The 24,497-nt window shown below is 41.1% G+C and overlaps 1 protein-coding gene across 1 annotated transcript; it reads left to right on the top strand.

The window, feature by feature from the left end:
* Nucleotides 1-1,739: 1,739 nt before the first annotated feature.
* On the top strand, nucleotides 1,740-24,214 carry fgf4 (fibroblast growth factor 4). Its single transcript, XM_034160771.1, has 3 exons — nucleotides 1,740-2,031; nucleotides 13,183-13,286; nucleotides 24,038-24,214. Exons 1-3 carry the CDS (start codon nucleotides 1,746-1,748, stop codon nucleotides 24,212-24,214), a joined length of 567 nt encoding a protein of 188 aa, XP_034016662.1. The 5' UTR covers nucleotides 1,740-1,745.
* Nucleotides 24,215-24,497: the final 283 nt, after the last annotated feature.

Genomic DNA, 24,497 nt, shown 5'->3' with positions numbered 1-24,497 from the left:
AAAGGGTTTTGTTTTTAATTTGATGGAATAATTCAATTATTTTATCTGTAAATTTCACAACACAAGAATCTGGTGCTCTGTATACACAACTGATTAAAATATTCTTAGATGTTTCATGTACAAGTTCCACTGTTACAATTTCTATGACATCATTCATAATTGTCATTTCTTCAACAATTGTACACATCAGATCTGTTTTTGTATACAGAGCAATACCACTGCCTTTTTTATATCTTTTGAAATTGTTATGATCAGACAAATAATGTGGTATAGTTTTCAACATGATTGGAGCATTTTTAAATTTTGACCCCTGTAGCTCATTAGAGGTCAGCTCCAGGATGGCTCCACAGCTGAAGACAAACACGAGTTAATTTGGAATATGTGTGCCAAATTCCATGCTTTTATCACAAAATGTACAATTGTTTTGCTGTGCCGTTCCACTAATAGATTATGTTCTCCACTCAGATTGCAATAGCCAATCACAGATTAGCCTTTCTGTCCATCATTTACCTGTATTTCGGCATGCTTGGCACCAGAAAGTTATGTTGGATCCAAAGGGATCCAAAAAAGGCTAGGACCAAAAGTTATATTGGATCGGTTCCCACTGACCAACAGTGTTAGAGCTTACTGCCAACAGCTGGCCAGTCAGACAGTGGCATACAAGTATTCATGAGATGACATTGCTAATGACGTAGCGGAGGTCAGGAACTTGCTGACAGACGCTGGTTGAAAAAATGGCAACAAACATGTCAAGAAGAACAGAAAATCGTCTGCCAGCGAGGTTTTCTGAGTTCACAGAGGAGGAACTGGTGGAAATATTGAACTCCAATGATGCCAAAAACACTAAGAAGGTAGACAAGCACACTACTGACGTTTTAGAAGCATTCATATGCTGTTCACAACAAAATAAATTGATCTAATTTACTTGACTCTTTGTTGTTTGCTTAATTTGGGAGGGGGTGGAGAACATAACAATTGATGGATGGAAAGTCATCCAACATAGAGAAATATTGGATGAAGAAAAGTTATATCGGACGAGTCCGATATAACCATCCATTATTTTATAATATTTAACTCTATTTAGACTGTGGCCAAATGTTACTCCGGCAGAGTATATTTTTGCCTGCAGGTGTGAATGTGTCTGTTTGTCTATATGTGGCCCTTAATTGGAAGATGAGTGTGTGAGTGTAAATGTTTGTTGCCATGGCCCGGCCTCCCCTCTTCCAGCTTGGGACCTGTTTGTTATTGTGATGCTGTCTGACCTTTGACCTCTACCTATGACAGTTCAGCTCCGCGACTATTTGCTCTGCCCATTGTTGTGTGTCAGACTGTTTCCCTTCGCTGTCATTTGCTTGTGTGTTTTTCCTGTTATTGTTCATTTATAGAACTGTCTCCTGTCCCTACACCACTTTCCTATTTTACATCCTCCTGCGGACAAATGATGATATTCTGCTGATAATCAAACGCTCTCTCTCACACACACACACACACACGCGCGCGCGCGCGCTCTTTTAATCGGCTTTGATTTCGTGCACGGCGGGTCACGTGACGTGCGCCCTTTTTTGGTGCCACCGCGGTTGTCAGTGTGATGTCACGCCTGGGCACGTATAAATAGAGAGCCGCGCGCGTCAATGTCGCTCACACGCTGAGTGGGAATGTGCGCGGCTCGCACACGCTCCTGTCTGCGCCTCTGCCGCTGCTTTCTGCCGCTCCACCGGGGAGGCTCGGCGCCGTCGCGGCCCGGGATGGGCTCCGTGGCGGCCCTGCGCACCGTGCTGCTGCTGGGCCTGGTGACCGCGCTGGCCGTGTGCGCGCCCGGGCGCAACGGGACGGCGGAGCGCCTGGAGGCCCTGTACTCTCGCTCCCTGGCCCGGATCCCCGGGGAGAGGAGGGAGGAGGTGCGTCGGGACAGCGACTACCTGCTGGGGATTAAAAGGCTGCGGAGGCTCTACTGCAACGTGGGCATCGGCTTCCACATCCAGGTGCTCCTGGACGGCAGGATAACGGGCGTGCACAACGAGAATCGTTACAGTGAGTGAGCCTCTGAACATCTTTAATTGTATTTCTTTAAAAAATTATAGAAATCAAAAGGTTTATTTTGAAGGAAAAATATCAAAACGTCAAAATCGACTTGTTGATTGATTTTAATTCGGATAAAATGCAAACATGCAGAAAATAATACAAAAAACATCTATTAACTAAACACATAAATACAAAAAATACAGGGTAATTGCTTGTTTCCATTGTGACCCAAGTTTTTGTTCAGATTTGATCATATTCAAAAGGAATATAAAATAGCAAAAAGTATCTTAATAAAATAATCACTCAGATTACTGATGTTTTTATAACTCAGAAATGTCACAGTTGTTCACACTTTCACAAAATCAAGTAAATTCTGCATGCTTGGTTTTTATTTTAATTATTGAGATGCATGAGAAATTGACCCCCCCCCCCCCCCCCCCAAAAAAAAAAAAAATTAATGATGAAAGAGGGAGAGAAAAAAATCTTGAACCATGCCTGGATGCATTTGCAGTTCCTTGATCTAAAAAAAAAAAGAATAAAAACGTTTTTATATTCTAAGTCTTTATTTTTGTGTCAGAGTTCATACAGCAGTTTAAATTTATTTTATAAACATTCTATTTCACTGTATTTCAGTGGTTTCAATCTGAATAGTGTAACAACCTGGATTGTGTACTTTTAATAATTACAGATTTAAATTTTTGATCTCAATTTAAAGCTTTAAATCTTAAAAAAAAACAGAGCCCATTGGCACTGATTTAATTCCATACTAATCCGACAGCTTCACGGCACCCAGCCTCCTGAATGAATGATGCTTGGGGTTTCCTCACATGTACTGATCTGTGCGTTACTGTCAACATCCTTCCTTAGTGCCGCTGAGCATGGGTGCCTTCCTCTGTAACCAGAGCTGTGGTCCAGATCAGCACCTAAAGTTAGGGCCCAGTGCACAGACCCATCTGTTGAAACAGATTAAGCAGGCAGACAAAGTCATACGCTGCCTTACATTTGCAGACATGAAGAATAACAAACACTTATTTGTCCAACATGTCAGCTCTAATCCCGCCTGGTCCTCACTCATGACTCCAAGTCCTATTGAGTGACAACAAGGCGAGCTGGGGGACAGCAGGCCGGTTTTGTGCCTGACTATTTTAAGACGAGGCTTACAAATTCTGGGAGATACATTACAGCCAAAACTCTTTGAGGAATTCAAGCCACTGTGAAGCATTTTAAAATGATACGAGGGACAAAAGACACAGGCGACGCCGACCCTCCAGATCGTCAAGGCCAAGTCAGAGGTGAAGCATCGGTGGGGGGGGACAGAGCAAGACGGGATCAGACCGGTCCCACTCCTTTACGGAAGACAACTCTTCTGTTTTCCAGTAAAAACTTTGCCAAAACATGATCAAATTTGACCAAAAATTACAAAACAGTAGATGAGTTTTGACTTTTTGAATTTGAAATTAAAATATGAAGAGACTCACCAGTCAGTTTTGTCCTAAAATATTAACAAAGAAATAGTAATCTGTCTTGCAACGTGGTTGATATTCCAGCTACATAAAGTCTAATATTTTTCCAAAAATGTCCCAGAAAAATGTGATACGTTTTGTATTTTCTATCAAATTCAAACAAGCTACAATTATTTTATTTATTTATTTATTTATTTTGGACAGTCATGGCTGTGCATTTTTTTTATTCTAAACAACACATAAATAAATAAATATATATGGTTTAAAAAAAAAAAAAAAACTGCCTGCAAAAACTACCAAAAGTGGCCAAAATGTATTTGACCTGCAGAAATTGCTTCCATCTCTCCAAATGTGTGTAATTCAAGCTTTAATACACTGGGGGTAAAAGTCTGTTTTAAATAAATATGTATATCTGTTGCACGTGATCAGAAGGTGTCCAAATAACACAGTTTTCTTGTATGGGCATCTGAATTAGCTTCGTAAGAAAATTATGTTATTTGGATGCTATTTTGTATCTCAAGTTATGTTACTTGGACACATTTTGGTCATATGGAAATGTAAAGCATGCATCCTTTTATTCAGTGATTGTCTGTATATCACCTGTTCATGTGTTTTGGTGATGCTGAGGAGCACTGTCAGTAGACATGCACAGATTTATTTATTTTTTAATCCTTTTGAAAGTATAGATCCCTGAAAGAGCAAAGACATTTCCAGCAAAACAGTTCAGAAGGGTTCATTTCTGTTGGTCAGTCACATCATGTAAATATCTAAGCCTGAACATCCACCATGACGATGATGATGATGTACATGAGCACTCAACATCATCACCGTCATCTTCACACATCATTCATCAAACTGAAATGGTGAGATAGAGGACACCAATGCAGAGAACCATAATGACTGAATAGAAATCAATAGCACAGTTTCCAGACAACAGGTTTTGCAGAGCCCAGGCACACGGCTGATCAGTCTAACAAGTAACAGTTTTTCTAATAGAACAGCAGAGAACGTTAGTCAAAATGCAAGCAGCAGGTCAGTGCACAGAGATATATATCAAAGGCAAAATTTAGGGAACTCGGCACAGCAGCGAAGGTCTGTAACATAGGGCTAAACCCTGAAAGGACAGGGAATCAGAACATGAGAAAGCAGGATCAAACCTTAATCTGCCAATGAGGGAATGCTCAAACGGTGGTTAGAAAGACAACCAAACAATCAAACGTGGAAGTGCGGGGACACGTGAACTTGGAAACCCAGAAACAGGAAGTTAAGCTACACAGAACAAACATTAAAGAAGTTTTCAAAGTAAAAGCACCAGAGATGGACCCTTCAGCCAAGGATAACCCAGAAAGAAAGGACTGACAGATGATTGTTGATTGATTATCTGGCAGAACAAGTGGTCCAGAGCATCCATTTGAAAATGCTCTCCCAGGAGCATGAGGAGAGCTTGGAGTTGAGTTGCAAAGTTCTTGCTGATGAAAGTTTTCATCTGGAGTTGCTGGCTTCAATGGATGAGAAGTGGAGGACTTTGTTAAGGTTTGACTCAAATGAAGAAGTGCAGGGACACATGAATTTAGAAAGCTAGAAACACGCTTGATTAAAGACCAACAGCCAGCAGCTTTGAAGCATATCTATAGGCCCCCAGTGGAGCACTGTTTAACTTCGGCAGGGGTCAGAAGAAACCAGCCAGTCTGCATTGGTTCCTTGGGAGGTTTTTGTGGACTATTGACTTTTGACTCTTGACTGGCTACTCTTTGGGATATCCTGACAAACTTACAGAATTCCCAACTGGTTGCTAGACAAGCAGAAGCAGAGTCTCTGACTACTTCCCAAGTCTCGAGGGTGCTGGTGCTTCCTGTCTTCATGAATGGTTGTGAGACTTTGATGCTATTGAGTAACCTAAAGCGCTGCTCTTACCGAATAATAAAGCCATGAATAATGAGCCACGTATGAATTTGTCAGAAATTTCAGTGATTATTCGAATAATGAGCCACGTATATGATGTTCTTCTGAAGCAATTACAGGAAACAGATGTTATAAAAGGCTACAAAGGCTTTCTCAGAGTGGAACCTGCTCTGTTGCCGGTAGCCTGTCCTGTCCTCGTAGCCGCCAGGTACTCGGATAATGGGCTTCTAGCAGCCTCATACTCACCAGTAACCTCTAACATCCTCGTTTCTCCCCGTAGTACCTTGTACACAAATTGTCCCATGCTATTTTTGCTAAGTTTTGAACTTCTTGAAATTAGTGCCACACTCAGAGATGAGCCTTGTTAGCCAAATAATCTGCCTCTAAGAGCCTCTAAGATCCATTATTCTCCCACATTTCTTGAACAACAACACTTGAAAAAACACGCTGCGTGACTCATTATTCATTGTTCATTGTTCAGTGGGACTAAAGGCTTAAGGCAATGACTGGATGTCTTTGGTACTAGGTCTCAGAGGATCTTTGCATACCCCTGGAATGTCTGTGTGAAATGAATGGTTAAGGTACCTTGACACTTGCACAAATTTGCTCCATCCACTTGTACGCAATCTGCCATGTAGGAGAGTAAACTCATTGTAAACTGTTGTAAACTGTGTGCAGCTTCATGCAAGTATGCAAAGAAAATTTTGAAATGTTCAAAATCTGTCTTGCACTCATTGCCATGTAAAACTTCACGTGAACATTGCACAAACAAAAAACACTGAGCGTGAATGCGAGTGATTGCGTCAGTGCAGCGCATCACAGCACAGCTGATTATAACCACTCCACCAGGGATTATAACGATTATAACAAGATGTTAAATCTATCGTAAACACACTTTTACAGATACTCATAAGAAGGAATGAACATGCAACTGTTTTACCAAGCCATTGCAAAATACATATTACAAATAATTACCTTTTAGACTATTCCAAATGCGTTTGCCACCTCATTAAGCACACGAGAGAGAGAGACAGAGAGAGAGAAAAGTGGCAGATGGAAGGGTCCTCTGTGATTCCGGAAGCGATTAGAGGTATTTTCAACTGCCAAACTCTGACAGAAAATGATTAATCCACTATGACATAATTATTTTATATATGCAATGTCTAGTGGCACAAAGTGTGGTATCCAGAGGATCAAAGCATGGCATCCAGCTGGGAACATAGTGGGTGGCATTGTCACCACGAAGTGCGCGGGAGTGCTGAGCCAAAATGTGTGCAAGTGTCAAGGCACCATTACTTTTTTTTAAGACTCATTCAGTCATTCATTTTTCTGAACCTGATGAATCTTATTAAGAGTCACAGTAGGGCTGTAGCCTAATCCAGCAGTCATTTGGCAGGATTAAGGGTATACCCTGAACAGACACCAGTCTATTGCAGGGCCAACATAGAATGCGAGAAAAATTAATTCACATGCTCACTCACACCTGTGGTCAATTTAGAGTTTCCAGTTAACTTAACCTGTCTTTGGAATTCTGAGGAAGCCAAAACACCCAGAGGAAGCCTACACAAGGACAGGGAGAACTCCACAGAAAAAAGGATCAGGTTGACAGCAAATGTCGGACTTTCTCACTGAGGCAACAGTCAACAACCACTAAACCGCTATGATGATCATTTATTGGACTACTGCTCGTACTTTGATGCTTTGCGCACATGTCCTTTTCCTCGCCAGAAAACCTCTCACTTATGCATTTGCCATGAAATTAACAATGCACCAAATACAGATGCAGGCAGTCCATAAAAACAGTGACAGATGATAATCTGATTGCTGTGTCATGCCCAAAACACACCCATGATTAAGTGATTAAACACAGAGCAACCAATTGTGTGCCATAGCAAATAAGAGCTGGATGTATCCTAAATACAAATGTGCTATGGGCTTTGTGTTATGAATATATGCTATGGACGGAGTGTGTGTGGGTGTGTGTGGGTGTGGGTGTGTGTGTGGGGGGGATTGTGCGTTTGAGGGAGGGGTGTTATGTGTGTTTGTGTGTGGGAATTGTGTGCATGGGGGTCATGTGTGTGAGGGGGTTGCGGCAAAGAATTATTGCACACCTTCTGTAAGTACTAGAAACTTCATTTCACTTCTCAAATATCAATGTGTTCATTTACTATATGATATATTTAGCTGAAATTGCTGATCCAAACAACCAATGATTTATAAAGGAAATTCATGGAAATCATCAGGGGTGCCCAAACTTTTACATACCACTGTACATATGGGCAAAAGCATGTGTGTTTGTGTGGGGGGTTGTGTGTCTGGGGTTGCCTCATGCATACAAAATGCAATGATTATTATGGTAACATATCACCTTATGCCTAGCTTATGCATATTTGTAGATCTTTCTAAAGCCATAAAGTGATACAAGGAAAAGCAGATGGCAAAAGATTCTGAAACAGATCGAGGTCTGCCTCAAACTTTAATCCATGCTTTCATGGCCCCAGTGTGATCTCCTCATAAACTTTATGGAAACACATCCTGCATTTTTTGAGTTATCACATAAGCAATCACTAAGCTATCACATCATCACAGCCCATAACACAAGTACCAGAGTCGTAGGGGGGACAATGGAGAGGGTGAACGAACTTAACAACTTCTTCAACCAGTTCAACCAATCCATGCCCCCCCCCCCCACCCTCTCCCTCACTGCAGTCATCTCTTCCTCTTTCCTCACCACACCTCCCCCCACACATCATGCCTGGTTTCCTCCAAACAACTGCTACAACTGGAAGAACCACTACAACGTATCTTCAACCTTAGCCTGCAGCTAGAGAGAGTGCCCACCCTCTGGAACACTTCATGCATCATTCCAGTTCCTAAGAAGAGCTGAAGTGAGCTGTGTCCAGTGAGCTGAATGACTTCCGACCAGTGCCACTCACTTCAAACCTGATGAAGATGCTGGAGCGGCTCTTCCTCAACTTCCTCAAACCCAGGTGCATCACGCCCAGGACTGTCTGCAGTTTACCTATCAGGTAAGTGTTGTGCGGACGATGCCATCCTTTACTGGCTACATTGAGCCCACTCACATATGGATAAAGGATCGGCACAGTGAGGATTCTCTTCTTGGACTTCTTAAACACCTTCAACTCTAACAGGCCCCTTGTGCTTCAGGACAAACTGAGAAGGATGCAAGTGGACCCCTTCCTGGTCAATTGGATCTCCAGGTACCTCACCGACAGGCTGCATCATGTCAGGTTGAGGGACACCACGTCTGACACTGTGATCAGCAGCACCGGAGCACCACAGGGAATGGCGCTGGCCCCTCTACTCTTCACTTTGTACACCCTGGACTTCTGCTACACTCTGAGCAGATGATACAGCCATTGTTGGATGCATCAGGGATGACATAGAGGAGGAGTGCAGGAGCCTAGTGAGGGACTTTGCTGCCTGTTGCCACACAAACCATCTACAGCACAATTCCTGCAAGTACCTTGGGTTGTGGCTGGACAACATACTGGACTGGACAACCCACACTAACCACCTGTACAGGAAGGGACAGAGCAGGCTGTACTTTCTGAGGAGGCTGCAGTCATCCAACATCTGCAGTAAACTGCTGTGGATGTTCTACCAGTCCATGGTAGCCAGCGTCCCCTTTTACACCGTGGTGTGCTGGAGGGAGCACATAAAAGAAGGACACATCCAGGCTGGACAAACTGATCAGGCAGGCTGGCTCTGTGATTGGCATGATGCTGGACTTTCTGGTGACAATGGCACAGAAGAGAACAATGGACAAACTGCTGGACATTATGGACGATGCCAGTCACCCTCTGCACACCATCAGCAACCAGAGGAGCCTCTTCAACCACAGACGTAAAAACTCCATTGTCCCTCAGGCCATCAGACTGTACAACTCCTCATTCAGGGGGAGGAGGAGTAACAAGAAGACAGAGGACAGGAGGGAGAGGAGCAGTAGTAGCCAGTAAAGGCCCGATCACACAGCACTTAATGAAGGGCAGTGAAGCCCAAACGAAATGATAAATCTGGATTTTTGTTGGCATCGTTTAACCTTCGCGTAGCTTCGTTCCTGCAGCTGGTGCTTCGTTCCTGCAGCTGGTGCTTCATGAGGATTTTTTTAAACTGTCAAAAATTTTGAACAAATGCTGCAGAAAACCTCAATTTGTCCATATTTCATTTTGCTGCAGTTCTTTATGGTTTCTTATTGTTTGCTTAGTTTTTGTAGCGTTGGCGTTTAGTTCACCTTCGTTTGACCCGCTGAATGTTTGCATACAGTTCAGAAGCCGATTTGTGAGCACTGCTACTGCCGCTACGTTCATGTACCGTTGGAAAAGAGAGGGCGAAGTTAGCGTGTTTGCTTGGATTTTTTTTTTTTATCTGGGTGGGGGGTCAGCGTCACTGGGCTCAGGCACCTTATATAGGCCAGAATTAATCATTTGTGTGGATACAATGAATTATTTTACCAAAAATAAAATGAAAACCACACTTCTGTCACAAACAACTGCTGAATTTGAAACAACAAAAAAGTCATGCAATTTCCGACGGTACTTGAACACAGCATCAGCGGCAGTCATCACCTCCTATTTATGCTTATTATTTTTTATTAAATATAACAATATGAGTGTAAGAATGACAATCTAGCCCTTCTGTACATGTGGCAACAGGTAGATGATTCACATGATTATATAAAACTGTTCTAGAAGGCAGAATTCACGGTGTGGATCAGCTGCAGCTCGTGCAAATAACTACACACTGCGCGGCATTCATACGGACTGATCAGTTTACTGCTCTGATGATATATTCAATCATCTTTACACATATTTTTATTCCCCTTTTGACAGTTTTCTATTATAAATCAATATATATGGCTTAGTAATGTAATACAGTGACACAGCAGCCACCACAGCATACCAGCATTTTTTTTAATTGGAGCAAGATGGAGCATGCAGCGTGTTGTCAGTCTGAACCAGACAGTCAGGATTCTGATGATGAAGGCGATGATCCCTCTCTTGTTCTGGATGAGGTATCAGAGCAAGTGGATCCACCAACGTGCGCACAGATCGCCACAGTGGGTCAGATCGCGTGCTTCTGTTTGCAGCTGGAACGCAGAGCAGGATGCAAACACACACTGCGCCAGCAGTGGCTCCAGGCACGTTTTGTTTAACCCTCTGAGGCTGACGCCGTCGTATACGACGGTCTGGACCAAGCTTTATTAAATTATAAATAACTTTTTAATGATATGAGATAGAAACTTACTCTTTTTTTTGCTGAAAAGTTAACTCCACTGACTTTCGATCCAGCCATCAGCCAGCTTTGTACTCCTCCTAGAAGCTGTGTGATGACGTGTGGAATGTGAGTGTCCAATCGGAATTGGTTCACCGTCACATAGTTTTCCAAAATCCAATCGTAGGGCAGATTTACCTCACATGATAACCCAAAGATTGTTTTCAGGAGTGATATCATACTAGTTGGCCCATTTGAATAGCCCCCTAACTCCTCCAATGCGCCCTGCGCCATTACGCACAGCGAAAGTAAAAGCAGATGGAGAGCCTCGCATGACAATCTCACGTGCTCAAACAAAGAGTGTGTAACTATCAGGATTGCTCCACTAGTTTGCAATGCACTAGTTTGTGGCTTTCTCCCTCTGGCGTAAAGCACTGCGGTTACCATATCAATGAAGCGATGGAGAGGGGCTGCTCCTCAGACTGCAAGGAGCCAAAGTGTGAAATGAAAGCTGCTTGCAGAGTCAGACAGAACACTCCAAAACACAGTAGAAATAGAAATTTGTGATGTGACCTTTGAGTAATAGCAGACAGAAATTGCTTTGAGTTGAAGACAAACAAAACGCATAGACCATTTTGTATATATTGTTCAAAATGTGCATTTGTGTTTATTGTTTGAACTTTTTTGTTGTCCATTCTTTCACACAAGACCTCAAATTACCTTTATAAAGTGTCAAAACAGTTGTTTATTATAGTTTGCTGTGTGTTTTGAATAAATGTGTGTGGAAACATATTTCCACTTTATTTTTTGCTTTATTATTTCTGATTGCAAACCTTTATTACACTTATAAAACACAACAAATGCATATATATTATGAAAGAACAGGTTGTCCTGAAAAAAAGAGACATAAAACGTAATTGTGGGATGCAGGGAGAGTGTTGGGGAAAGTGAAATGCACCTGCAGTACGCCAGAGCCGCCAAGTCCTGAGTCCCAGGTGGCCACCGCTTCCAGCTGTCAGATCCGGTACTGCTGACAGGAACAGACACAGGTTAAGGTTTGCGTGTGTACACCCAGCAAACAGTCAGTAAAATACAGTTCCTTCCTGGGGGGAAAAACCTCCACTTCCAGATAGCAGGAACACAGAGTACGTGCAGTGCCTTATGTACTACTTAGAAAGTCAGAAGTGAGGAGTGGAGACGCCAACTCCTCCAACTTCCACAAACTCGGCTACAAGCTGCAAGTATACAGAAGGTTAACGACTGCAAAAAGCTCAGAAGCAAAAACGTGTGCGTATGGCACAAAACGGCTGAGTTGTTTACCTGTAGGGTAAGCTGATAACTCGGCAGAGTTATGGTGTCTCTCCCAGGCTTTTATGGAGTGGTGTGATGAGATGTGATGAGTGACAGCTGACAGCTCCGGTGCACCTGGTGATCCCCTCAGGCAACTGCGCCATCTAGTGCCTGAAACCCGACAACAGGCAGGGCACCCTCTGGTGGTGAGCCAGCAGTACTTCCTCTTTGGGTGGCCCACACAACAGAGACCTGTTAACAGCAATAATAAAACACTTATGCCAGGTGAGTGAACTTCCAAAAAATGCCCTCGGACCCCAGAGGGTTAAAGCGTGGAGATCAACGTTAGCTTCGGTTTCATTTTGTTCCTCTTTCATTCCTTTTGCGCTCTTGATTTGCAAGCTATTCAGTGATGGGAAAAGTTAAATTCGTCCACCTGTTCTCGATGATTCGTGACTTTTTTACTTTTTTCCCTTTGTTCAGGAATCGTCGTATGTCATTTGACCAGGCCATAAGCCAGTAGCGAGCAGTATTTCTGGTATTTATATTCATATTTACATTTTGCAAATTGTTTCTTACTTTTACTTTGGATACTCTGTGTGCTTCTTACCCTGTGTGCTGCTATGCAATGCTACTGGAACCTCAATTTCCCTGAGGGAGTCTAAAGAAATAGATGTGATAACACAGGTCTTCTCTGTCAATTAGCGGAGGAAGTGAGAGGTTCCTCCACAGGTTCAGGTTTATGGACATATGATGATCACCTCTGTCCCGTGACTAATTTACTGTTTTATTTGGAAACCTGTACCTGAAAACTGGACAGCTGTGTGCAGTGTTTGCTGTAATATCCTTTATGCAAGTGCCAAACCTTTGTCAGGTTTCATATGCAGAAGAAAAATATTACATGGCCATATTCAAGAATATATGATAAGACATGCTGTAGCACAATAATTACTGGGCTTGTGGACCTTATTTTGTCCCCTGGCCTCTTGTTTGAGACCACCTGCATTAAGGTTTTGGGATAGGGTTTTGGATCGGATACCTTGAATTCAAAAATGTTAACCGAGATGTGTTGTCCAAACTAGTCACCAGAGCTCAAACATTTTTGTAAACTTCTGTTGACATGATGATGACATTGGGAATCAAACTTGCGACATACTGTCAGTGTGTTCTTCAGGATCTACACCTAGAATCCCAAACTCCTCAGTTCCTCAGCTTGTTTCTCTGCTTTGTGTGTGCAGCAGGAGGGTCTGACCGCTTTGGTTTCCTGCAGGTCTTCTCCAGATCTCTCCGGTGGAGCGCGGTGTCGTGACTCTGCTGGGGGTTCGCAGTGGAATGTTTGTGGCCATGAACCACAGAGGAAAGCTCTACGGATCTGTGAGTGTACGAACACTGTGTCGTCCTCTGCATCATTCAAACGTCCAAATAATAATAATTAAAAAACAAAAAAAATGAAAGAGAAGTTCAAATTGTAACTCAGTTTGTGATTTTGTCCATATTCTGGGTAAAAACTGATTTAAAATAGTGGCAAATCCTGCAAAAAGGATTCTAAATCTTCCTACCAGTCCAGTCAAATTTGGATCCCAAAGCGTTCTTCAGACCAGTCACTCAGCGCAGCAGTGGCACTTTCCTCTATCACCATATTTCACTTATTCTAATTTGCTATCAGCCGTCCCTGTAGCCTCGACCAATAAATCTGATGTGCTCAGACTCTAGAGTTATTCTACATCTTGCAGTTGGCTAAAAATTCAAGTCATCCAAATCCTGGGGACTAACCGTTTGAGACAAAAACACTACACATTTGCACAGAAGCAAGCAGGAGCAGAAAACCAGGTTCAGAGCCTCTTGCAGGTGTTGTCCTTTTTGCAGATAAGATGAAACTCAAAAAAAGAGTAAATTGTAACAACATTTTAATTAATACAGTTAATTTTAAAACAACAAACACAGCTGACGCCAGTGATGGATTCAAAAAGCTCAGTTTATTTCCAAACACAATGATGAACATAACAGATAAACTGATTTTTGGCTTTGATTTTGCTTTGGAGTTTCAAATCAGTTTAGAGAGAGTTGTGTGTGTGTGTGTGTGTGTGTGTGTGTGTGTGTGTGTGTGTGTGTGTGTGTGTGTGTGTGTGTGTGTGTGTGTGTGTGTGTGTGTGTGTTTTGTTTTTTAATTGAAGAGTATTTGTTGTCAAATTTTGTAATTTCTTCAACAGTATCTCATGCAAAGTGGGAAAAGTGAAGGCTTTGAAACATTACTTTTTCTTAGTTACACTTCTTCTTTAGTCTGAGCATGAGCTCAAAAAAGGCTGACGATGGATCAACAAGATGGATTAACAAGATGTTAAATCTATCATAAACATACTTTTATAGCTAGGAATGAACATGCAACTGTTTTACCAAGCTATTAAAACATTACAAATAGTTACCTTTAAGCTGTTCCAAAATATGTTCTTCATGGAGCAGGAGAGGGAGAAAAAGGGTCCAGATGAAACAGTCTTCTGTGATTCCAGAAGCGATTAGAAGTGATTCCAACATCCAACGTCTGACAGAAAATGATTAATCCGCTACAAAATAATAATTTTATATACAGCACCCGGCGCACAAAGCAGATGGAATTGTGCGCAAGAGGGCTGAGCCTGTCCAAAACAGTCCTCGTAGCTGCCAGGCGCTTGGATAATGTGCTTTTCTCGTCCTCACCACACACGTCTCTATAATCCTTGTTAGACCTCGTAGTAACTCGTACACAAACTGTCTCATGCTGTTGTTGCTAAATTTTGAACATCTTGACATTAGCGTCACGATCAGAGATAAGCCTCGTTAACCAAATATTCTGCCTCTAAGAGCCTCTCATTCTCCCACAATAGTTGAATACTTCCTCTCATAGCAAAAAAAAAAACATTATTTGGTGGGACCAGTGCTTTAATAAACACTCGAGCTGAGTGTAGCCTGTTAGAGAGGGGTGTGCTCAGGCTTCTTTCATCACACGCTCCACCCCTTTATGCATGAATAAGTTCATCGCGAATCAGCACCAGTGGGGCTCTCAACATGGCGACGGCCAGAGAAGAGTGCTGCAGCCAGACTTTTGACACGAAGCAGCAAGTTCGACCACATTACACCCATTTTGACATCCCTTCACTGGCTTCCTGTCCCAGTGAGATCAGATTTTAAGGTTCTGCTACTAACCTATAAAATTATTCATGTACTGGCACCTCCCTACCTAGCTGACCTAATTAAACCTTACGTACCGGCCCAGACTTTACGTTCTCAGGGTGCAGGACTACTTTGTGTCCCTAAGGTGAATAAGAAGTCTGCGGGTCATGGAGCTTTCCTCTTATCATGCTCCTGTTCTGTGGAATGATCTCCCTGCGTTAATAAAACAGTCAGATTCTGTGGAGACTTTCAAGTCCAGACTTAAGATGCACTTCTTTTCCCTTTCATATGACTAGCATACTGGTACAGTTTTGTTTTATGTTTTTTACTCTTTTAATTCATGTTATTAGTAGTTGGGGTGGGCCGCAGCCTCAACTGTACCTAAATTCTGGGTCTTTTAGTGAAGCTTAGGGCTAGCAGCCGGCAATCACCTTAGTATTTCTTCTGTTTTTCTTGTTGATTAATGCTGGCAAATTATACAGTATTTTTTTGTCTTTCTGATGCCTGATTCTGTTTTTTTCTCTGTTTAAGGTGCAGCTCCATCCAGAGATGAGAGTTGTATTTGTGTTGGCGACCCTCCTGGTCTGTGCACCAACAGCAGTTCTTGTCTATTCGTCCGTGAATTGTTTGTGAATTGTTTCTGTAATTTATGTTTGTAGCATGGCCCAAGCAGAGGGTCACCCCTTTGAGTCTGGTCTGCTTGAGGTTTCTTCCTCAGAGGGAGTTTTTCCTTACCACTGTTGCTCTGGGGGTTGGTAAAGTTAGACCTTACTTGTGTGAAGCGCTTTGAGGCAACTCTGTTGTGATTTGGCGTGATATAAATGAAAATAAATTGAAATTGAATTTCCACTGTTCCGGGACACTATAGAAAACTCATGGGTGATGTCACGCAGGCTTTGTCCAGTATATGTACAGTCTGTGGTAAAGATTGAAGGTTTTGAGCAATGGAATACGCTGAAAGATTTTTGTTTAAAAAACAGGGATTCATGGTTGCTGGAAATGTAAGAAGGAATGAGTGGCTTTGGCTTATGTCCTCACATTGCAAAATGCATCCACAGTGTTAAATAAAACAGATGAATAGCAGTTAAGTTCTATTTTCTTGTAGTATTTTCTTGAATTTGTAAAAGTAAACTAATCCGTTTTCTAATTCAGGCTCATAGCCAACAGAATGAATGGTGGGTGTCATGTAGTTGTACTTTGTGACATTCCTTTGTTGTATTCAAGAATGGAGCAAAATTCTTTTCTCCAACCATTAAGTTGGCAAGGCCTATTGTGACAACCCTACAGTGAACAATGGGACACTGACACACTGCCTTCACATGGCCTCAGGGACTTGCTTTTATTGCATTAAATGGCTGCTGTCACAATACATCGGTATGACTGTTCCATCGATGATAGATGTGAACTTGAAAAACATACACAAGTACTGTAAATGCACACAAGCATAGTTGATTTACCTTTCGGGAAAAATTGTTTCTCCAAACCAACACAATGTTCTACCACAGTAGTGACAGGTGATGGGATGGTCCTAACAGATGACTGTTGTACCATCCTGTTGGGCCTGATGTTTTGAGTATTTGGGTCAGGATGAGCCTCCTGCCAAGACCATTACCAGTTCTGATTGTGGGAGCTGAGGTGGAGGCTGTGGATTCCTACAAGTACCTTGGGCTGTGGCTGGACAGCAAACTGCACTGGACAACCCACACCAACCATCTGTACAGGAAGGGACAGAGCAAGCTGTACTTTCTGAGAAAGTTGCAGTCGTTTAATATCTACAGGAAACTTCTGTGGATGTTCCACCATTCCGTAGTAGCCATCGTCCTCTTTTAGACTGTGTGTTGAGGGGCAGCACATCCAAGAAGGACACATCCAGTCTGGACAAACCAATCAGGCAGGCTGACTCTGTGGTTGGCATGAAGCTGGACTCTCTGTTGATGGTGGCAGAGAAGAGAACACTGGATAAACTGCTAGACATTATGGACGATGCCAGTCACCCTCTGCACACCATCATCAGCAACCAGAGGAGCCTCTTCAGCCACAGACTGCTCCTTCCCAAGTGCAGGACCAACAGACTGAAAAACTCCTTTGTCCCTCAGACCATCAGACTATACAACTCTTCACTCAGGGGAGGAGGAGTAACAGGAAGACAGAGGACAGGAAGGAGAGGAACAGTATTCAATAGTTCTATTTGGGAGACAGTTATCCTTTCGGGCTGCAGCTATCGAATATTTTTAGAATTGAGTAGTCTATCGATTATTTTATCTATTAATCAAGTAATCGCATTAAAAGTACTTTATGCCTTTTTAAAACAACAATATCACCCGTGCCAGGGCTCTCCCTCAGCAGGTTGCACAATGGCGCTTCACCATCATTCAGATTTTGAGATTTAAGGTGTTCTCTCTCATTTTTCCCGGTTAATTTATTTTTTTTGCTTAGTTATGAGTTCCGGAGCTTTCCTGGACCGTATGCACAGACAGTTGGTGAAATCCTCAGTCAACAGACAGGCTGGATGTGAACGTGAACACAGCTTGTGAAAAAATGAAGCTCTGGAATGCAGCATTTCTGCAAAAGCCACATTGATAATTCAGCTGTGCACCCTGTTGATGAAAACTCTGTTCAAATCCAAATAAAGGTATTTTTTATTTATTAAACTTGATTCACTTAAAGTGTACATCTTTGCACTTCCTCTGCGAGGTGGAGAGCAGTCAGTGGACCAAAACATTGTCTGTTTTTTCAAAAAATACACTAACACACTGCTGCACTTTAAATACGCAGTAAGTGTACTTCAGATGATCAGCGTGGACTCTCTTTCTCTTAAAAGGCTTTATTTTTGTGCCGCTTTGGAAAGTTGTAGCTTCTGCTGCTCCACTGATTAGCTGCTTACACCGGTTATGTGCACGTTCCATGTCTTCTTTTCTGTTTTTTGTGGCGGCGTTACAGCACCAGATACAGGCATGGAGTATGTATTTCAGTGGTGTCGTGTTTATGGAAGACATTGGTGGCAGGAATTAAATAATGCCTCATTTTTGTAATTGAATTATTCAAGTTACTCAATTAATCATTTCAAGCCTATTATCCTCCCACAGATTTGTTACTGCTCCTCGTCTGCCTGCGTAGGCTGGGTGTTGGGTTAGGTCATTGAGTCCAGTGCCTTGGAAGCCTTTGTTGGTGTGGAAAAGTTCACTGAATTGGACCTTGCAGATGTTGTTATGAGCCTTTACGAATCAGACGATGTAGTAGTTAAGAAGCCGAATGAGGATCCCAAATATCTGGGTTTGTAGTCTTCTTGAATTAAGATTAAGATGAGGCTGTGAGTGATTTCCTGCTCTCAACCATGCTGAACTCCTTGTGAGCTCAGCGTATAACTTCGAGAAACAACGGGGAAGAGATTGTGTGCTTCTCAGGTCACTTGACAGAGTTATATGACCATGTCAATATGTTTACAGGAGGATGAAGGGTCCTGGGGCTTCTGGTCTTATTGTGTATCTGTGAGACAAGCACCCTACTCAGTGACCTCAGGAAATAACACAATGTCTGAGGTATCCGTTCTCTTCAGAGTATCCGCTATTGGATCTGATATTTTTCATATATTGGTCCAATACGTATGAAAATGACTGAATCAGAAATGTCAAAAGAAAAAATCCAATCATCTCTGAGTCATGTTGTGGGCTATGCAGAGTTTCTTTGAGGGGAGTACAATATTTGTTCAGCAGTTTGAGTTGATGGTTTGTTAGATGGCTAGGTTAGAAAATCCAGAAAATGTGTATATGTATAGTTTAGTTTTTAGACAGGGATAGGTATTGGATTGGTATCAATATCAGCAGATACTGAAGGTTCCAGTATTGGCATTGAATTGGACATGAAAAAGTGGTATTGTGCCGTCCCTGTACCTTGCCACTAGCATTGTAAAGTACCACCATTTACAGCACAATGGCCATGTGATACAGTCTCTTGATCCTTTTCCACAACAAAAATGCCTCAATTTTGAAGGAGATAAGGGTCTGGTCTGGTTGTTGTCAATCAGGACCTTGGGCCATTTCATGAGCTGGTGGTTGCCTCAAAAAACACCATCAAAGTATGCTCTTCAGTCTGCCCTGTAACAGAACTTAAGCCACTCTCGAGATAGGCCAATCGACATTTTGTCAGTTCTGATCTGTTTTCAATACACAAATGCTGATACTGATACAAGAGCTCTTTTTGAACTTGCTCAACGTTATGTGCCTTCTCATGCCTTGCAATCACAGGATGTGAGCTTGTTCTGTTTTCTCAGGGTTTAAAAGAAGTAAGCAGGTTTTACAACCTTTGCCTACCGTGTTCTTTCATTATGAAACAGTTGGCCTGCTGATATTAGAGAGTCCACTTCAGTAGAATCTTTTAAGGCAAATTTTATTTTTTTTTATTTTTTCTCTTTAGCATTAGTTACAGTATATTTTTTCTCATGGCTTAACTATACTTGCTGTTTTTGTATTTATTTGTTTTTGACATTCAATATAAAGTGTGAGTGTCAGAATATGGCAATGGTCTTGCATAAACCAAGACTGATGGATGAAAGCTGCTGCCTGCAGAATGAGTTACTTCAGTAAACAGCTCAGGTCACTGGACTGAAGTCACTGTGCTCAGAAGATTTACAGCATTTAAAATAAAATTTGTTTGTTAAACACGATGACTAGAGAGTCTATGTTTAGTTTCCAAGGTTGCCTTAGAATGCAGGAAAAAGGCTTTAGATTTAAAAAATTTCTAGATATAATAATTATAATATGTTGGCATTGTGTAGAAAACAAAGAGAGGTTAAACAGTTGGTAAGAATCTTCTATTTATAAAGCAAGAACTGTCTGTGTGTGGGTGTGTGGCTCGTATATCTCTGACTGTTTGTCAGATCAACCTCAGCTTTTGGATATGGCTTTCGCATGGCACGATGATGTGCATCCTTTATTATGAAAATTTTTATTATTTTTCAAAACCTTTATTTTGCATTAAACATTTATTTTGACATTCTAACATTAGTACTTCCAATATGGTGCCCTCTGTGGCATCTCTGTCCTGCAAAACCTGTGTTTGTATACGGATTTCCATCAAAATTTGTTTCCATGTTCCGTTTATTTTGTCATATAAAACCGTTAACTTAAAAAATAAATAAATAAATGTATTTTTCATTAGTTTATTTTGACATGAAACACGGCATCCTTATTGTTGCATAGCTGCCACCTTCTGCATCGGATACAGTGGTATGTAAAAATTTGGGCACCCCTGATGATTTCCATGGTTTTCCTTTACAAAACACTAGTTGTTTGGATCAGAAATTTCAGTTAAATATATCATATTGCAGACAAACACACTGATATTTGAGAAGTCAAATGAAGGTTCTAGCATTTACAGAAAGTGTGCAATAATTACTTAAAAGTAGGCAGGTGCATAAATTTGGGCACCCTTCTCATTTTATTGATTTGAATACATTTAGCACTAATTATTGGAACACAAAATTGGTTTGGTAAGCTCACTGACCCTTGACCTCCTTATACAGGTGAATCCAATCATTTATTATTGATTATTATTAAGTATTTAAGGTGGCCATTTACAAATGTTTCCCCTCTTTGCATCTCTTCCCATGAGTGGCAACATGAGAGCCTCTAAACAACTCTCAAATGACCTGAAAACAAAGATTGTTCAACATCATGGTTTAGGGGAAGGATAAAAAAAGCTATCTCAGAGATTTCAGCTGTCAGTTTCCACTGTGAGGAACATAGTGAGGAAATGGAAGACCGCAGGCACAGTACTAGTTAAGGCCCGAAGTGACAGGCCAAGAAAAATCTCAGATAAGCTGAAGCAAAGGATGGCGAGAACAGTCATAGTCAACCCACAGACCTGCTCAAAAGACGTACATCATGATCTTGCTGCAGATACTGCCGCTGTGCATTGTTCAACTACACAGCACACTTTGCACAAAGAGATGCTGTAATGCAGAGGAAGCCTTTTCTGTGTACATGCCACAAACATAGTCATTTGAGGTATGCTAAAGCACATTTGGACAAGCCAGCTTCATTTTGGAATAAGGTGCTGTGGACTGATGAAACTAAAATTGAGTTATTTGGACATAACAAGGGGCGGTATGCATGACTGAAGAACACAGCATTCCAAGAAAAACACTTGCTACCTACAGTAAAATTTGGAGGTGGTTCCATTATGCTGTGTGGCTATGTGGCCAGTGCAGGTACTGGGAATCTTGTTAAAGGTGAGGGTCACATTGCTTCCAGTCAATATCAGCAAATTCTTGAGAACAATGTTCATGAATCAGTGACAAAGGAGAAGTTGCACCGGGGCTGGATCTTTCAACAAGACGACCCTAAACACTGCTCAAAATCTACTAAGGCATTCATGCAGAGGAACAAGTACAACATTCTGGAATGGCCATCTCAGTCCACAGACCTGAATATTATTGAAAAATCTATGGTGTGATTTTAAGCAGGCTGTCCATCCTTGGAAACCAAAAAACTTGAGATGTTTTGTAAAGGCGAATGGTCCAAAATACCTTCAAGTAGAATGCAGACTCATTGGAAGCTATAGGAAGCATTTAGAGGCTGTTATTTCTGCAAAAGGAGGATCTACTAAATATTCATATATTTTTTCTGTTGGGTGCCAAAATTTATGCAGCTGCCTAATTTTGTTTAAATAATTAATGCACACATTCTGTAAATCCTATAAACTTAATTTCACTTCTCAAATATCACTGTGTTTGTCTGCTATATGATATATTTAACTGAAATTGCTGATCCATACAACCAATAGTTTATAAAGGAAAATCATGAAAATCAGTGGTGCCCAAACTTTTGAATACAACTATATATTCATTGGTTATGATTTTTACCCAAGTCCAACATATGGCTATCGGGTACTGTGAAGACCTGGTGTCCATCTGTCTTTCTGTCCGCCTGTCTGTCTGTGTACAACATAAGTCCAGTTCTATTACTGCCAGTCTTCAAATTCACAGGGAACATTCTTGGAACAGAGAAGTTGGACAAGTTCAAAGATGGCTAACCTTGACATATTTTCAGAGGTATTTTAAGAGGTTAAAAAGTCACATTCTGTACCTAATTTTATGGCATGAGCTTGCGGACGTTAGCGTGGTGATGTCACATGCTGCTGGCTAGGTGGAAACTCCATTTTGTTTATGTGTAAATATAACCTCTTTGTCATATATTATGTAAAAGCCAGCAAAAAATAAATACTTCTAAAACTGAAAATGCTTTGTTTAGAACCTAATAATACCTCTGGAGTGATTTAAAAGACATTTAGCAAATGTAACATTCAGTTTACTTTTTGAGTAGTGGGGGTGATAGCCAATCAGAGTAGAGCTGCACTGTGACGTCACAGTCTGGTTGCTAGCTGCAAACTCAGTTTTGTGTGTAAATATATCCTCTGTCATATATTATGTAAAAGTAATGAGATATAAACACTTCTAACACTGAAAATGAATGAATGAATGAATGAATCAACAACTTTATTAATCCCACAAGGAGCAAATTCATTTGAGTAGTCCATAAACAAACAACAAAAAAACAATAACATAACAACATATAAGAACAATAAAACTAATAAAAACAAATAAAAACAGATAAAAACTGACTTGAGTTAAAATGAATAGCAAGAATAAATGAATAAAAACATGGAAGACCTATGGAGCATTTAAAAGTTGAATCACCGAAGGGATAAATTACTTTAAAAAACGGTTGGTTCTACACATTGGGGAAGCAAATGGCATCCTGAAGGAAGCAGAGAAAACTCTCCTAAAAGAACATGACCTGACAATGACAAGATGCTTTCAACTTTCTGGAGGATCTGTTGATTATAAAAAGAGTGTAAGTCTCTTTGTTTCACTTCGATAATCTTTGAACAGATTTTAACAATGTTGTTCAGGCTGTTTCTGTCTTTCACTGAGAGACTGTGAAACCAGCAGATAAATGAAAAACAACAAAAGACTCAATAAAAGACTGATAAAAATGACAAAGGGTGGCAGGCCTGACAGAAAAGGAATTCAATTTACAGAGGAGATCATTTCTCTGCTGTCCTCTCCAATTTTTAGCTTCCAATTTTCTGTAGGCACTATACTAGTACTATCAAAGAATATCTCATTAATTGTTATATTCCACTGCTATTATCTCTGGACGCCTTGTCTGGGAGCATTACAGCACCACATCCAGGCCTGGCATATACAGTACAGCATTTTCAGACATGTTCATTGGTTTTGTGTGTACGTAGATATTTCTTGAAATGGTGCAGTGTTTACGGAACACTTTTCGAAAATGACAAAGGAAAAAGTTTGCATAGAGAAAGTTCCGTTTCCTTGAGGACAAGGCATTTGTGATGTGGCAAATCAAGGTTGGATGAGTTTGTGAAAAACTCAAACTCCTGTCAAAGGAGTCCTGCTCCCTACCGGACCGGATTGTGATGAAATAAATGGTAAATAATTAAATAATGTGAGCACACAGTTGAGTGAAATGGATTTGTAAAATCTGATCTGTCACTTTTCAATAAATGTCATGAAATATGGCAATAACAGAGTTATAGAAAATAGTTTTAATATTTTGTCCCAAATGGCTGGCGGGGGTGACAGTGAAACTAAGCACCGTTTCTGGGTGACGCTTATTTCTGAAATGCTGTGTTTGTATGAAGTAAGTAAGAAGCCACATTCAAAGCCATGAATCAATTGAATCAGAGTTTCCTGAAAATGAAATCTTACTCTGCTTTTCTGCACTAAGATAATCAAAGCGTGGTGTCTCGGGCCCCGCCTCACTCACATCACTCATGATTCCACAATCACATTTTGTGTACTTGTAGACCTATTGTACATGACTTCTGACTGAAAATAACACAATTGTTTGATATTAACAACCAACAATGTCCAGCAGAAAGTGCTTGTTTTGTCTGTGCGTCAAACAATCGTCATTTTCTAAATAGTCTTTCTTTCCACCTCTGTGTTTCAGTTGCATTACAACAATGAGTGTAAGTTCAGAGAGAAGCTCCTCGCCAACAACTACAATGCCTACGAGTCGGTGACCTACCCGAGGATGTATATCGGCCTGAGTAAGAACGGCAAAACAAAAAGAGGAAACCGAGTGTCACCCGCCATGACGGTGACACATTTCTTGCCAAGAATCTAGTTGCCTCATAAATAGACTTCACCTCAATATTGAGAAGGAGCCGGGGAACTCCGAACCATGATGCACTTTCACTCAATGCTTTTTACGCAAGTGGATCTCATATATATATATATATATATATATATATATATATATATATATATATATATATATATATATATATATATATTGTATTTATGGTTAAAGACTCTTTTGTATTTTTATTTTTTATTTTTAGAAGTGGGAGGGTCTGGGGATCAGAGATGCTAAACACTTATTTATCTCTTTTTTTCTAAATTATCGT

The sequence above is a fragment of the Thalassophryne amazonica genome, chromosome 2 (genome assembly GCF_902500255.1).
Source record: "Thalassophryne amazonica chromosome 2, fThaAma1.1, whole genome shotgun sequence".
In the NCBI taxonomy this organism is placed as follows: Eukaryota; Metazoa; Chordata; class Actinopteri; order Batrachoidiformes; family Batrachoididae; genus Thalassophryne; species Thalassophryne amazonica.
The sequence above is the reverse complement of the archived record's forward strand: the minus strand, read 5'-3'. Positions and strand labels throughout refer to the sequence as shown.